Source organism: Lissotriton helveticus, chromosome 12 (genome assembly GCF_964261635.1).
Source record: "Lissotriton helveticus chromosome 12, aLisHel1.1, whole genome shotgun sequence".
Lineage (NCBI taxonomy): Eukaryota > Metazoa > Chordata > Amphibia > Caudata > Salamandridae > Lissotriton > Lissotriton helveticus.
Genome location: NC_136073.1, coordinates 889,690,601 through 889,707,682, shown reverse-complemented (window position 1 = coordinate 889,707,682; position 17,082 = coordinate 889,690,601). Strand labels below are relative to the sequence as shown.

Here is a 17,082-nt window from a genome sequence, read left to right as displayed (position 1 = left end):
TATACCAGGGGTTAATCGGAGCCACTCGGCCCACCGCCTCCACCCCCAACTCAAAACAAAGCCAGAGCGGAGAATGATCGGAGATGCCCCGGGGGAGGTGTCTGATCTCACGCACCGCCGGCGTCTGCGCCGCGGGCATCAGGAAATAATCCAGTCTAGACAGACTCCCGTGGGCCCCCGAATGGAAAGTGTATTGAAGCTGGGTAGGATGCAGGAGCCTCCAGCAATCCACCAAACCAAACGTATCCAAAAACCCACCTAACCACTGTTGGGCTAAAGGAGTATCCCTAGGGGGGTAGCGATCTTGCAGACCGGAGATCACAGAATTAAAATCGCCTGCAAGAAAAATAGTACTATCAGGAAGGTCCAACAACACACGGCCCAAATCGGCAAAGGTACAAGTCTGTAGGCCGGGGGGCACATAAACAGTAAACAAGGAGAGGGTACGACCTTCATAGCGACCCACGAGCACAGCATAACGCCCCCGATCATCAAGGATCACATCATCAATAGCTAGGGGGAGGGAAGCCAGAACAAGGATACCCACCCCCCGGGAACTCGTGGTAAACCCCGAATGTGCAGCAAGGCGATACCCCCACCTATTCATCGCACGACAAGTATTGCCCACCAAATGAGTTTCCTGCAAGAAAACAATATCGGGTGATAAACGGCGTAGACATTTTAACACCACACTCCGCTTAATGCGATCTCCCAGACCATTAACATTCCACGAAACAAGTCTCAACCCGCTACCCCCCATCCCACACAGCAACCCCGAAACCCCCCCGCAATGAGCATGACATAAAAAGGAGCAGAAGCCAGATTGATTCGCCTTGAAAACATAACACAAAAACATCGAACATCCCAACCACCCACCCCCCAACAATCAAGAAAACACCCCCCACCCTGCACCCCTGCAAAATGCTAAATAGCCACCCCAACATGCAGTGTGCCTGTCGCCCAAGAACCCCCATTCTACAAAAAGAACCCCGGAGGAGGAAAGGCTCCGGCCCACCCGCCACCCTGAGTAAGACAGATAATGAGGAGAATACACAAACAGCAGAGGCACTGAGGCATCAAATCCCTGAAGAGTTTACTCTATTCGAGGGCCCAGGCGTAGGCGGATTGTTCAGCTCTCCACACCACCCTCAGCACCACCCGGGTGGGCGGCGGACTCAGTCTCAGGAGATCGATCAGGCAGAGAGTCCATCCAGTCATTTACAGAATCAGGCCGATCAAAGAAGAAGGTTCGGTCGTTGTACTCAACGCGCAGCCTGGTCGGAAAAAGCATGGCGTAGCGAAGCCCCATGTCTCGGAGACGTTTCTTAACATCACGGAAGCCCATACGCTGTCTCTGGACCTGCTGAGAAAAGTCCGGATAGAAGTTCACCGTGGCGTTCTCAAAGGCCACCAGGCCCTTCACACGCGATGCATGCAGGATAGCGTCCCGATCCCTATAATGGAAGAGTTTTGCAACAATAGGCCTCGGCGGGGCACCTGGTTTACCCTTGCCCCCCGGAACACGATGGGCACGATCCACAGCGAAAAACTTCGTCAGACCAGACGGAGAGAGGTGGTTCTGGATCAAATCCTCAACAAGGAGATCAACAGAGTGAGGTTCTGGATTCTCCGGAACTCCGACCACTCGTACATTACAGCGACGTGCCCTGTTCTCAAAGTCCTCCAAGCGCCGGGTCATGAAGTCGTTCACCCTGCGAAGGTTGCCGACCTCCGTCTGTATCTCCGAAACGTCCTCCGTGAGACTGGATGACTTAAGATCCAGTGACTTCACCTTCTCATTGGTTTTCGACAGGTCAGCACGAATCAAGTTGACCTCGATGGCCACGGTGTCGATTTTGTGGGCCAAAGCTTCATATTGTTGGCCTATCGACTCCTTCATAGCAGAAATGGCGCCCATGATGTCCTGCAAAGAAGGCTCCGTTGACGCGTCCACAGTGAGATCAGCATTACTGGCTCCGGGCAGGGCGGCTCCGGGGGACCCCTTGGAATGGGTGTAGCGGTCCATCACGTTAGACTGGACCGGGCCCCCACGCAGGGGCGTCTTGGTCTTCCGAGTCTCTCGGTCCCCTCTGCCCGCCATATCAGAACTGCGTCACCAGGTAATTAACCAGGCTGGATGGAGTGGCCACAGGAAAGTAGGGCCTCGGGACCAAAGAACCGCAGCTAGGGCACCACTAGTAGAAGGGCCAACAGATAGGAGAATAAGCTAGCCAAAGGCCCGACAGCCGTTCCGTGCCCCGACTGCAGCCCAGGCCAGGCTCCTCTGCCAGATGTCTCAGTCTGAGGCAGAAACGAAACCGAAACTTAAGAGGGGGACCCACAGGTCGAATCCCCCGGCCGTTGTTGTTCAACTTCAAGACGGCCACTGAGCCTCACCCAGTCCCGGGCGTACCTCGAGAGTGGAGCCCGAAAGTTCGAACAGACGTACCTCCGGAACCCCGGGTCCAAATCGAATTCCAAAAAGTCCAGGGCAATCAGCCCAGTGTCCTCTATACAAATCCTCGTAAAAAGTCAGGATAAGTTCAGGATATCATGCCGGGAGTGGCGGGGGTCCGGGGAGCGCTGTGCTCACGCGGCCATCTCGGATGCCCGCCAAGCTCCTCCTCCCTCTTGAACGTTGTTAGCGGGGTTTGTGGCTCCGACTTCTTTGCTTGAAGGAAAAGACTTTGCATTGGTGAATTCTTTTAAGTCCACCACAAGCTTTGCCATCACCTCCTGGAGTTTGCTTAATTTGCCTATTATTGGTGAGCAGTTGCAGCCTTGTCACGGATAGTCATCATCTGCTTGAGCTCGTCTAAATAAATTCAAATTTCATAAACTTTATTCGACAATTAAGTCATAAAAGTAAGACATAAAATCACATTTCCCATTGATTAAAAATGTCATTAAGAAGATTATACAATAAATATTTAAAAAAGAATTAAACTCCAAAGGACATTTGCCGAATATCACATAGCTAAAAACACATCTTAAAATGTATAAAACTCATCAGTTATGTGGGTCAGATACTATATTGCAAGGCTCATTTCCCAGCTACATCCTAACGTTTACAGTGCAAATAAACAGGTTAAATGATATTCTCAATCTATTTTCATAGTGCTCTTGCCCGAATTATCCATGCCCATTTAAAAAATGTTGCCACTGCTATGGCAATTGGGGTATTGGGGTCTGTACACAAGGTTATTAACGCCTCCTCATGTCTGCGGATACCAATTAGTTTACATATTGGTTTGATCCACACCTCTCTAGGGGCCACATAGAGGGGACAGAAAAAAAGGAGGTGACTTATCGTCTCTTGTTCTTCCCTGCACCTAGGGCATTTGTCATGATTGTTTTCGCCTGCCCAATTAGCTGTGAATGACCTTGTTGGTAGGGAGCCTACTCTTATTTGAAAATAGAGTTTACGATCTAACTGCTTTTCGATGGCATCCCAATACGATTCCAGCTTAGGGTGGACCTTGAATTCCAAGTAGCGACCTGTGAGGTGCAGAGAGAGGCCCTTCATTCTTGCATTTAATGTAACCATCTCCCAATATTTTATCTTCAAAACTTTTTTAGAGGGAAAAACAGCATTTACCGGATCATCCCAAAGTTCCCTCATTCCCAGGCTAATTAGCAGAAACTTTATAGCCTTTAGCCAATGTATGTTTTGTGAGGAATCTTTCGCTTTTATTTCTGTTTGGCCCTCTGCATAATGCTGAAGCTCTTCTGTGGTCCATATCCTACGCCAGTACAAGAGCGGGCGTAGGAAAGCAAGATATTGGACAGATTTTTTCCCAAGGTCCCACATTAAAGGTAACAGCGGGGTACTTGCCGGGACACTAGTCGCTTTTCTTAGGAATTCATTTTCTGCTAGTGTCAGACTCCCCAATTTTTCAAAACCCCATAGTTCAGCTCCGTAAAGAGCCGAACTATGTACCTTCATCCCATAAATTTCTAGCAGTGGGCTTATGGGTTTTGATTCATAAGACTTAATCCTTTTAAGAAGGATACCTGTCTGCTGGCGATGCTTAAGGACTGCTAGGTCTAATTGGCTAGTCCATCCCAGATCTTTCTGAAGGGTAACCCCCAGGTAGGTAAAAGCTTCAACCTGCTCAAGCGGGGAGTTGTTCATGTATATCCTCCCTCTATAGGGTTTGGTACACCCAGTAAGTTTACGGTCATTAAGGACCGTATACTTGGTTTTGACTATATTTATTTCCAAACCCCGTTCTAGGCAAAAGTCCTCAAAGCGCTTGAGAGCACGCTGAAGGCCACTGGGAGTTTTTGAAATTATTAAGGTGTCGTCCGCGAACATGAGGATCGGGACTCGCTCACCACACATCACAGGGGCATCAGTCGGGACCAAGGAGAGAAAACTTGCTACCCCGTTCACAAAAAGAGAGAACAGGGTAGGCGCCATGACGCAACCCTGCCTCACCCCTCGTTCAACAGGGAAGGGTTCCGTAACATCTCCCTGGCCCCCCCACCGTACCCGAGCCAACGTACCCTCATGTAACCGGACGACCAAACACAGAAACTCAGGGGGCATCCCTAGTTCCTCCAGCACTTGCCACAATTTATTGCGGGGCACCAAGTCAAAAGCCGCCCTTAAGTCTACAAAGACGGCATAAAGGGTACCTTTATCCAAAACCACAGTGCGCCAAAATAAAATAATGAATCGGAAGACCTGGTCTATGGTGCTGGTCTTGGGTCGAAACCCAGCCTGGAGGTGACTCAAGATGTTATCATCATCCATCCACGTCTGGATTTTTCCCAAAACCAGCCGTCCCATAATTTTTTGGACAGAGTCGATCAGGCTGATGGGCCTGTAATTGCCAGCTAACGACTTGTCCCCTTTTTTAAATGCCGGAACTATTTCCGCGCATTTCCATGATTGTGGGACATCCCCTGGCCGATGGCATTTGCCAAATGCATAATATACAACCGCCATCTTCCCTTATTGTGTAAAAACAGATCAGCGGGGACACAATCCATTCCAGGTGCACGGCAGGTCTAATGCTCTGTCCACATCTCCTACTGTGAATACTACTTCACTATAGAAAACGTGGACCGGCGTTCCCTCTGTACAACCTGCTTCATTAGCGGCGTATTGCGGTTTAAAATAATCAACCCATGCACTTTGGGCAACATTATTTTGGGGGGTCTCATGTTGTCCATCCCTACCCCATTTAAAAAAGTCCCAAAAAGCTTTTGTGTTCTTAGCTTTACAAGCTTCTTTGAGGTCCTGCCATCTACACTCTCCCCATGCTTTTTTGGCAGTAAACTGTTTGTGCCTATAGTTGGCTCTTGCCGCCTTTACTTTACTTGGGTCCTTTATTTTTAATGATTTGAATAGCTCCCCCCTGGTTTCACGACAGGAGCCGTCATACCAACTCTCTGCTCTACGAATTTGCACACTTTTGCCTTGACGAGACTTACAGAATTAGCTTTTCAGTCTAGTAAAGTAGATATCATGAGCATCCATATAAGCTCTATACGGGAGCCCATGATTAGATTCAACCTCCATAGTCGCCAGGACACCTTCCAGGCCATCCTCAATTTCTGTAATGATGTCCTGGTGTTCTGCCACCTAGCACCACTTTAGGCGGCGCTCATCATTAGTTAGAGCTAGGTTCGACTTAATGGGACCCCTAGATGTTTCATCCACCTTTTTTTTAAACTCAAATTAAACACCGCGGAGATGGGATTATGGTCACTCTCGATGCGGTCCACTATCTCCATATCAAGAAGGGTGTACCACAATTTGAGAGGAACAAGTAGATAATCTATATGACTTGCTCTATTACCATTATCAAACGTTGCCTTGCCCATTCTATCCGATGGTGTACGGCCATTAGCTGCCCTCAACTGATGCCCCATACAGAGGCCCTTCAATTGAATTGCAGCCTCAGTCCACTTTCTTATGGGATTAGTATCTAGCTGGGGAACTCCTCATCTACTATCCTCTTCATCCGTTAGGTGCATATCGTCAGGGCCCAATGGCTCGAAGTGGTGTTAAAATCACCTGCTATTATTGGCAATACATTTCCTGGGGTTGCCTGAAGCATTGTGTCCAAGGCTACTACCACCTCGGATTTCTTACCTCCTGGGAGACCCCTAGCATAGACATTAAAAATGTCTATTTTCAAATTCGAAGGGAAGCAAAGCCTTACAGTAAGAATATCGCAATTTGACCCGGGAAGTAAGTGGCTATGACAGTTAAGACTCTGCCTGACCCAAATAACTAAGCCCCCCATAGGGCGACCTGGGTGGTTTTTAACTGCGGGGACAATTAAAATTTAAATAGCCCTCTTTAAACACAGGATCAATCGCCCAAGTCTCCTGGAGCAGACAAATGTCAAATTTATCAATAAATTCCATCCAGGCGGGTAAGTTAAGTTTAGTCCCCACACCCGCCACATTCCATGAAATGAATGATGTTTGATATACCACCCCAGCATGACCAAAAGCTAATTCTCCTGATTCTGGAGAACTCTCGGGTTCTTGGTGTTCCTCACTCTGCATGGATATTGATCCCACTCCTGATGCCTCATCTATGTTTCCAGTACCTGTCATGACTGGGCAGCAGGCACCTTTCTCTATGTGACTGCAATCATGAGCAGTCACTTCAACTACCCTCTTATCACACCCATCCTCACCTATACCTGGAGACACAACACTTAATGCAGGGTTTTGGGGCACATAGCGTCAGTCACAATCACCCAACCCCGACAGAGCCTCAATCGTATTAAACAGCCTTATATTACCCAAAGGACATGCATTAGTTTGCTCTCCCAATGTAAAAATATTCCTTCCAATGGGTACCCTAGGGCCATAGAAATATGATAGGGGGAAAGTTTGTATCTGGGGGGACCGATCAAATCGTGGCCAGCTACAAATGTAGTTTACACTTCTCCAGTCTTTGAAGTTAATAATGACACAGTCCCCTTCAGTCGACTTAGGGCTCCTTCCCAACCAGTTCACTCTCCTTGCAAACAGAATTTCTGTAAGAATGTTCGGTGGTAATGGACGATACTTATTGAGCCAAAAGACACACTTATTTTTCAGCTCCCCATAGGTTTCTCGCTTTCCCTGGGCTACTGGAGGTACTCCCACTAGTATTACCACATATGGTGCTGATTCAGGTGGGAGATCAATAGTCGGTAAGGTAGCCACAGAACTTGTTACAGACCCCACAGTACTTGCTACAGGCCCCAATGATGGTTTTGACAAAGTTACTACTGGTCTATTCTCTGTAACATGAGGCCCTCGCTCCGTCCCCACTTTGTTCCCAGTGTCTGGCAGTGTAGATGGCGGTGGTGCCAAAGATGGCACCATGTTGACTGCCTCAGACACTCTGGCCCCCACACTGATTGCCCCAGAAGTGGAAGAATCCGGTGGTTTTTGAGCTATTGGTGATTTACGTTGAGAGTTTGGAACACTACGCCGTGTTCCAACCTGCTTCTTGGCGTGTAGATAATGAGAGTTCCAAACACACCAGTCTCTTTTCAATAGACTCCAACCGATCATATATTGGGTTGCATAGCTTCTTAATGGTTCCCTCTTATTTTTTCCAAAATGGTTGACCCAGGTCAAAATATGACTCATTCCTTACAGGTACCTGTAACCCTCCTTGCCCTTCAATAATAGGTGGTACAGACTGAGTTTGGCTACCAGATGACGTTACTACTGCGACCTCCTTTGAAGCAGTCTTCTTTGGACACTTTGCTTTCCTTCCCTCAGCTTGAATCGGTGGGCCGGGACGTTTTCTTTTCGCTAACATCCCCCCCCTCTAGCTGTGCCAGGCCTGATTTTAAATTACAGGCTGAGCGAGTTTTGATGTTAGGTGAGGGAACTCTTCGAGCACCAGGATGGGGGAGCAAACACATAGATGAAGACATGCTTAGCTCGTCAGTGAGATCTAGGTGGGGAGAAGGGATAATCTCCACCACCCCAAGGGAGGGAGTGTTCCCTGGATATCATCCTGCTGAGGCAACGGTGATCTAGCTGTTGCTAGATTCCCCAAGGATGAACGCTTATCAAACAGGGTGTCCAGGGATAGTCTGTTTTCCGTAAGTTCTATGTCTTTGGCAAGGGCTGACGATACCCTAATCAAAACATTGTCAAGTGTTCCCAATAGAGAGCCTCCTGTAGACTTTCTACCATTAAGGGCTGCTTCTGGTGAAGTCGCCATACTCACTGTTGTAAGATTACTCATCCTCCCGTCCAAATGGACCACACAAATGATGATCTAACTTGACACTAACCTTGCGCCTTGAGTTCTTACAGGAGATGTTGGTAGGGTGGCCCGTCCCGTCCTTGTCAGGTCTTGAACGGGCTTAAACGGGCCCGCCCTTGGTCCGGGCTTAGCCCGGCACGTCCCGCGACACGGAGGGTTGGGCGACTTTATGCGCCTCCTGGCGCTCCAACCACGTCAGTGATGCGCGCCGCCGCTGAGGCTGCCGGGATTCGTAGTCCTGGGGCGGCGGCGTGAATGGAGGTGGCGTCCGGCAATGGGATGTAGCGCTTCAGCGCTTCCAATCAGGGCGGCGTGACTCTTGGCGGTGGAATCGGCAAGCAACAGGTTCTCCCGCATACCAGGTAGGTTTCCCCCGCTCCACCGAGGGTTGGGCGACTTTATGCGCCTCCTGGCGCTCCAACCGCGTCAGTGATGCGCGACGCCGCTGAGGCTGCCAGGATTCGTAGTCCCGGGGTGGCGGCGCGAATGGCGGTGGCGTCCGGCAATGGGATGTAGCGCTTCAGCGCTTCCAATCAGGGCGGCGTGACTCTTGGCGGTGGAATCGGCAAGCAACAGGTTCTCCCGCATACCAGGTAGGTTTCCCCTCGTCTAATCAGATTATTTAGGTTTGTGATTTTATCATTATGTTAGCGACGTACACCGCCAGTGTATTTAGTATGCTGATTTGTATATCCATTTTATTGGCTTGGTATGTTATGGTGTCGGCTGACCTTTGTAGGATATGACTTTGATGAGGATTTCCCTAGAAGCAGCCGCGATTCCTGCATGAACAGTGTTGGGTGGTGGTGGAAAATGATTTGCTTATTTAATTTTCCCTCTGCATCATCCCTTGAAATCCCCCCCCACCCGGCCCCACCGATGTTACCTGCGTGGACGTCGGCTGCCTGGAAGAGAAACTAGGATTACAGGTGAGTAACTTTTCCTTTCCAACCTCCTTGAAGTCTGCAACACCAAGGCTATCTAACAAATATGACGCTACCAAACAAGAGTTGAATTTGCTTAGACAAAAGACATAACCTGATTCTATTCTAGTTTCTGTATTCTAAAAGAAATCCAACTCCAGAAACTTTACTCCTTTTGTACTCCTATTTCATGCTGATGGTTAAGTCACAAGGATGAATGTGGAAGCTAAGTGTATGAAATCTGTAGATGTTGGCTAAGGTAGCAAATAATTTTGCCAGCATAAAGAATGGGGAGGCATCCAACCCTCAGCTGTTGCTAGAGGGTCACCAGCTCTTTATAAGCGCTATGCTTTTGTGAAGCACCCAAGCAAGAGGAAACATCAAATCATATAACAATTTTGTGATTAATATTGTAGAACAGCTCTGAAAGCTTGCCAGTGCAGAACATTTTCTCTATCCATCTGAACAGTTTCCAGGTAAGGAGAGTGATCAAGAGAGTGTGACCAAACCTCCGAAAAGGTGAATAGATCTATTCTTTTTACTTTGTGATTTTAAACAACAAAACCAGAAAGAAAGTCCTGCTCCATCGTGGATAACAAAGAAATATGGAAAAAAAGAACAATTCTGAATGTTGCCATTCCACCATATTTATTTGCAGCTGAAATGGGATTAGTGCACATGCACCATTGTAATGCATATTTACACATCACCTGTGCCAAGAAACATTCAATTTTCCAAAGGCTTTTTGAGAGCAAGCAAGCGAGCAGTATTGCCTGCATATGTCTTACATTTGTCAAGGGATTTCTCTCCATGTGTTTTTCCCAAATGTATGGTGGTTGTAGGAGTTTATTGAAAGCAGATTCACACCCACCCACTTCTACTCAGGGGATTAGCATTTTCAAAGGATACTACTAGAAGTCCTTTAAAATATCCTGATTCTAAGATCTCCAACATTTGGCCTCCAAATGACTATGACTCGTTAACCTCTGTCCCACTGCGAATAAAAAAGTACCTGAAATCTGTGTTGCAATACAAGAAATAAAAAGTATTCTGCTAAAGGACAGAATCCTTTCTTGTTGAAATGCATTCTAGTTTGTCCATTTCCCAGAGAGATTGTGTCTTATCTTGGTTCTGTGGTATCCTTCATTTTCCTTATCTCACGGTTGCCAGCATCAGAAATTTCTTGAGGAATGGATAGAAGAGTGCTGAAGGATGGGACACTAGTAGTATAAGCCGACACTAACTCCATCAGTTCTTAAAATCCTGAAATCTGTGTTGCAATACAAGAAATAAAAAGTATTCTGCTAAAGGACAGAATCCATTCTTGTTGAAATGCATTCTAGTGTGTCCATTTCCCAGAGAGATTGTGTCTTATCTTGGTTCTGTGGTATCCTGCATTTTCCTTATCTCACGGTTGCCAGCACCAGAAATTTCTTGAGGAATGGATAGAAGAGTGCTGAAGGATGGGACACTAGTAGTATAAGCCGACACTAACTCCATCAGTTCTTAAAATCCTGAAATCTGTGTTGCAATACAAGAAATAAAAAGTATTCTGCTAAAGGACAGAATCCATTCTTGTTGAAATGCATTCTAGTGTGTCCATTTCCCAGAGAGATTGTGTCTTCTCTTGGTTCTGTGGTATCCTACATTTTCCTTATCTCATGGTTGCCAGCACCAGAAATTTCTTGAGGAATGGATAGAAGAGTGCTGAAGGATGCGACACTAGTAGTATAAGCCGACACTAACTCCATCAGTTCTTAAAACCCTGAGCTTTTAGTATTTTAAGAATAGCCTGCTTCCCTACAGCTATTCATTGAGTAGTGACTTGTTCTTCTATGACAGGATGGGGACACATGCGGACCAGCTGATGATTTAAGTTGTCTTACCAAAGTAGGACGTCTTACCGTATCAGTACACTGAAGCTGACAGGTGGTTCAGTTTGCCCTCAATTACTTTTCCACATTGACATTAAACAAAGTTCTTTTTCAGATGGGCAGTACTACCTTTGAAATCAGCTGAAATTAAATACAGAATCCTTTTGCATGAGATCTAGGCAGTTTGGCTTAGACTAATGGCTTGGAATCTCTTCATCTTAAAAGCAAATGGGTTACTAAGTGGTAAGAGAATATTTTACCTGGTAGTTGATCCTATAGTAGAAATCTCGATAGCATAGAAAAATATGAAATGTCTGAGACTATACCTTCGGATGTCAGGAGGCTAACTCCAGGGAGATATTTGTATTGGCCAGCTCAGTTGGTTTATTTTTGTATATTTTCTTACATTCTTCTCCTTCTCAAGGTAGTACTGAAACTGAGACACTCCAGAATGAGAATTATGCTCATAGCTTCTATGTAATTTCCTTGGTGGTTTCTGAGCCTTCTGTACCTATCTGAGGAGCCACACAGGTGATTGACGTGCAGACCAGATATCCAGTCCGGAACGAGTAGTGAGTTTCAACATTGCACACTTCCCTCACTCACTTTCGCAGCATACCTCTTACATTTTGGCAATACAGGCATTTTAAACTTGCTTCTAATTGTAGGAACGTTTTCAAGGTTTCAACAAGATATGTTCATGCATATCAATGGATGGGGTCCTGCATATGGTGTGCGGAAGTATACCAAGAGACTGTACTGCCTTTTTTAGTTAGCTGAGTATGGCCTGCATTTCTCCCTCATTAAGGTTAATGTAGCAGACTTTAATGAGCACAACGAAGTGCATTGCATAGGCACCCTTATTAATCATTCCAATGATTAAGGATTTCAAGAGTGCCTAAAGAAAGTGCACTCCCCTTAGTGAGCTTCCCCCAAATTCCAGGGGCTTTGAATGTTGTGCTTTCCAAATTGATGGGCCTCTATTTCTAACAGTTGCATGTTAGAGACACACAGGCATTTACTACGGCTGCTTTAACAACGTGGTCCAAACCACGAACACATTCCTTTACCACTCAAGTTGTTAAAACAATTTACCTTAAGGAAATCGCTGGACTTTGGAACAGTATAATTTGATATTCCAAGTCCATTCTGCGCAACAGTAGGGAAAGTGTTGGACTTAAAGTCCAACATCAGTCCAACAGCCGCGGTCGGTAGTAGGAGTTCCTGCAGGGTGGATGTCGTGGGGAGGGGGAGGGGCAGGGTGGGGGGTAGTAATGTATGGATTACATAGTATAACAGGTAAGTAAACATATAAATACATAAAACAAATTTCGTTGCGCGCACTGCATCGCATTTTGTGATGCAGTGCACGTAACGAGATTTGTTTTATTTATTTATATGTTTATATATTTACTTACCTGTTATACTCCGTAACTACCCACCACCCTGCCCCTCCTCCTCCCCACGTCACCTCCCTGCAGGAACTCCTACTACCGAACGCGGTTGCAGTCCAACAACGCTTTCCTTAAGGCAAGTCGTTGTAATGACTTGCATGGTAAAGGAATGCGTTGTAAAGAGGCACTTGTGGTTCGGACCGTGTTGTTTAGGCACAGCGTGGTTCAAGCCGCGATGTAAACGCTGTCCCCTGTCGAACATGTGCCCAGATCACACCTCCAGCACCTGTCTTAAAAGATGGCTATCTTAGTTGTCATTCTCAGGCTATGTGTGCCTATGAGCCATACATATTTCCTTCCTTCTTTCCTTAGTATTACCTTCCATTGTTTCAAACTGTTCCTCTTATTAGAGAGCAGAAGTCCTTAAATAATGATACAAATATTTAAAGAAACCAGAAAATATGCAAGCCTTGTAGTTATTTGCATGGACTACCTGCATCTAGTCATTACAGGGCCAGACAGATAATGTAGTGCATTATCTGATTGTATAAAACCTACCAATAGAACACTTACCATGGACCTTAGAGTAATTCAACTAGAGAGAAAGCTACAATTTCAGCTCTTCTAACTCAATATATGTGATTTGCATAGTAGCTACTTGGATAACATATCTTTGCTAGCCATAACGTGTAGACTGAACCCAGAGTGGACACAAGTTGGCCAGGCCACTATAAAAATCTGCTTAATATTATGTTTCTTTTTACCTTTTTTCCTTCATATTTTCCCCATCTCTTTTTGTTGTGAGATAAGCTTTGTATGAAAAATAATTCCATAAAAAGATGGAAAATGTACTTACTTCTAATCCCTAGTCATCATGGGTATCATAATTGATTTTATAAATAAACTGCACACTGTGGTACACAGAGGTACCACAGGAGTGGGTGTAATATAGCAATGGTGATACTTTCTCTGAGTCTGCTAACCTATCAGACTCTGTTGCAGATTGGCTGTCTTTAAAATGGCAGTCTGACTTCCTTGTTATGTTTACCTCCCACTTTCTCTTTTCTTGTTTCTTTATCCTCTTTAAGGTAGGTGTTTCGATAATATTTCAACATGACGGTTGTGCTTTGACCAAAACTTTAATTAAACACAGTCTATATTTAAACAAGCATTTGCAATGCAATAGGTCTCGCAGCATTAAAGTTTGAGTTATTGGCATTGTGTATGACAATGCGTTGCATACATTTTTTAGCATACTTTGAATTGGTGAGCAGTTTGAGTGTGTGCAAGAGTGCTGTTGCTCACAGCTGTTATTATTCACGCAGCTCTAATGATGCACCTCACGCACGGGGCTGACACAGTTATTATTCACAAAGCTCTGATGATGCACCTCATGCACGGGCTCACAGCTGTTATTATTAACGCAGCTCTAATGATGCACCTCACCAAGGGGCTGACGCAGTTATTATGCACCTCAGCACGGGGCTGACGCAGTTATTATTCACAAAGCTCTGATGATGCACCTCAGGCACGGCTCACAGCTGTTATTATTCATACAGCACGCAATTTAAGCATGTTTTCTAGTTTTACTTTATACAAATCAACTAGTAAATGAGTAGCAGCTATTTGTCTTTCCCTATGACAGTTAAGGCTATGTTTTGTCTTGAGTTTCTTCTCACTTTTGAGCGTTGGACATGAACACCAGCTACATTAGAAAGGTCACATTCCTTGTTTATTGGCACGGGGATATTACTGATTTGCTCAGAACACAGGAATGTGAGTGGACCATATACTCGAACCGGACTCCCCAGTTCTAACGTCGGCAGCTCTCGCTGCAGCGCCGCATCCTAAATAAAGACAGGAAGGCAGGCAGGCAGACAGAAGGCACATGAAAGCTCGGCTCGTTATGGGCTCGAGGTTCCAGGATTCAGGCTCTCTCAAGCTTTCACTGGCTCGCCCATCTCTTTTCCCAAGTGATGAAACTAGGTAATCCAAGGTAAGTCACTCTATTCACCTATGACTGAAATACTACATTGCCTAAACTGAGCGTGCCTATCCCTGTCGGCAGTTAGTGTCACAGCTTGCACTAAATGAAATTGCGTTTCAGTAACGTGCATCAACTGGACAAAAATGGCGTGCTTTTACAGGAAACTGGGCCCGACCTGAAGTCTTTGGCCATCTCTGGTGTGGCTTTGCAGCGCCTGTCCACTTTACAGGTGCCACACATTTGCGGTGTGCCAACCTGGAAGACATGACGAGCCCAGGTCGAGCCTGCTCTGTTGGGACTTGCCAGGTAATGACAGGACACGGAGGACAAAGGAGCATTTTTGGCATTCCAGACCAGGCACACACGCAAACAATAGCCAGTGACAACAGGCACGCTGCAGACAAGTGGCTCAATTACAATGTTATCATGGCGAGGTGGGGGGACAAATGAACACAGGGCCCTGTGCCGCGGCCTCCTCGGAGAACAAAGCATTCCAGAAGTGGGTGAATAAGGCAAGCGTGCAACTGGGGCGAGGGTCCGCCTACAGCAGGACCCCCCCTCACCCCAAAGCCCTAAAGAGGGCTCCCCGGCCCTCATGGGCGGACACTCCCTGTTTACCTCTAAATAAAACGCAGGTCCCAGTGTACGTGTGTGGTTGAAGCACAGACGACACACGCAGTCTGCGCCACAGGGCTGTCGAGTCACGCTGAGCTCTGTCAGCAGCTCTGCAGAGACCCGTGTCTGCTCCTTCAACCTCTCCAGGCCTCAAACTGACGCAGCGCACGTAAACGTAATCCAAGTTCTGTCAGACTGCGCTCGCACACCACGTTTGACAAACTCATAACCGTGGAACCGTTAGAACGGTATTTTAGCAGCAACAAGGGATTAGTTTAGAATACGCCTGGAGAAATCAAAGTGCATTGCCGCCATTGGCAATTCTGCTACATAGCTTCACACTTATTCAGGAGAAAAACATAATAATAACAATGTGTTTAGCGCTAACTACCGCCGTTCTTCATTTCTAAACGTCGCAAATAACCCCAATTAACGGTAAATAATGGGTCGACCTCAAGCTAAGGAGCATGGAAAGCGAATTCCGGGATTCGAACCTACAATCTGCTGCCTCCAGCAGACTTTCTGCGTGAGCTTGCCCGGTCATCTTGTAAGCGATGGATTGGATTCATATCTTTCTTAATTATAAAGGCAGCCTTAAAGACACGTTTAATGACCTCTTAAGACCAGGGTTGTCTTCCTTTCTGAATACGAAGAAGGGAATTAACACCTTTCCCCTTACTTGTGACATTAACTTTGTGAATCAGTGCTAGATGCTTTTTAACATGCAACACCTTTGGTGGGAGCGGGACTTCCGTCTTGTGCGCGAATCCCACTCCTAAGAAGACGTGCGCACGCAAAACGAAACCTATCGTGGGGCGGGACTTCCGTTTTGTGAAGCCCGCGCCCACGGAGTGCCTGGAGGAGCAGTGGTGACGCGGGGCTCCCATGCCCGAGGGAGAGCCCCGCGGTAGGAGGCTGCACAAGTCCGGAGTGCCGGTGAGCGGGGAAGGGGGGGGGATGCCTGTATGTGTGCGTGTGTGTGTGTTTGTGTGTGCGACGGCGGAGGGGTGGGGGGGATGTCTCTCCGTGCGTGTATGTGTGCTTGTGTATGTGTGTGCGCATGCGTGTAGGGGGAGGTGTGCCTGTGTATGTTTGCGCTTCCCAGGAGACAGCCACGGCGCGCGCGTTCGCGCGCGCGTGGCCTGCGCCGATCGCCTCTTGCGAGATGCGCGCGGCCAGGTGCTGTCTCCTGGGAAGCACAGTCAGTAACAAAAGACCTCCTGGCGGACACAGCGCTGACGCGCTGTTACGCCACGAGACCTAAAAAGAAAGCTTTGGTTATCTAAAATATATATTTCTCTTTGGAAAATTATTCTGATACTTCACATAGAGGCAGAAATTATTAGTGTTTATGAATATCAGTGACGATTCCTATGAGATAAAATAGAACTAAGTCACCTAATTTCTCTTCTTGATTTGTAACTGATCATTGTGTTCTGAAGTTGAAGTACAGCAGCTATTTGGGCTCTCAATGTACCAAATATGAGAATAGCAACATAACTATTCTAGTTACTTATGGGCACCTTGCTTACATTTTCAGAATGCATTAAAACATCGAAGAAATTTGCCCCACCACTTAAAAAACCGGAAGATGCTTTGTCAGTTCATGGTTTTAGCAATGCATCTGAAAATGAAGAAGACTCTGCAGCTATGGGCGAAACACTCTGTCCTGCCAAGACTAAAGGAGGTGACTCGAAATCAAGCAAAAACAGGATAAGTACTCTGGATGGAGCAAAAACCAAAAAGAAAAGACAAACAGAAAATTCGGATTCAGACAAGAAGCAGAAGAGAAAAAGAAGTGAGGCAGTGAATAATGCTTCAAAAACCATGGCTACGGAAGATAAGGAGAATTTGCTTGAGACAAATCCTCGTGAATGCTCCCAGGAGATCAAGACTCCAAAGGTATGTCTAAATAGGCGCTTGTGAAGATCAAAAAATATTGCATGATTTTAGAATGTTCATTTTTTTTAAATATAAAGATTTTGTCTATGCACTGGTAAACCCATCCATGGCATCCTCATTTCATACTACCTGTTATATCCATCCC

The 17,082-nt window shown here is 46.4% G+C and overlaps 1 protein-coding gene across 13 annotated transcripts in view; it reads left to right on the top strand.

The window, feature by feature from the left end:
- The window catches only part of ZCWPW1 (zinc finger CW-type and PWWP domain containing 1), a 1,771,049-nt gene that overhangs the window by 147,934 nt on the left and 1,606,033 nt on the right, over nt 1–17,082 (top strand). For 12 of the 13 annotated variants that reach the window (XM_078668572.1, XM_078668568.1, XM_078668570.1 and 9 more), the window contains one exon: nt 16,576–16,937. The exons of the other annotated variant lie outside the window; for it this stretch is intronic. In XM_078668572.1, coding sequence (XP_078524698.1) covers nt 16,576–16,937 — 362 coding nt within the window. The remainder of the gene's footprint in view (nt 1–16,575; nt 16,938–17,082) is intronic. 13 annotated transcript variants of the gene reach the window in all.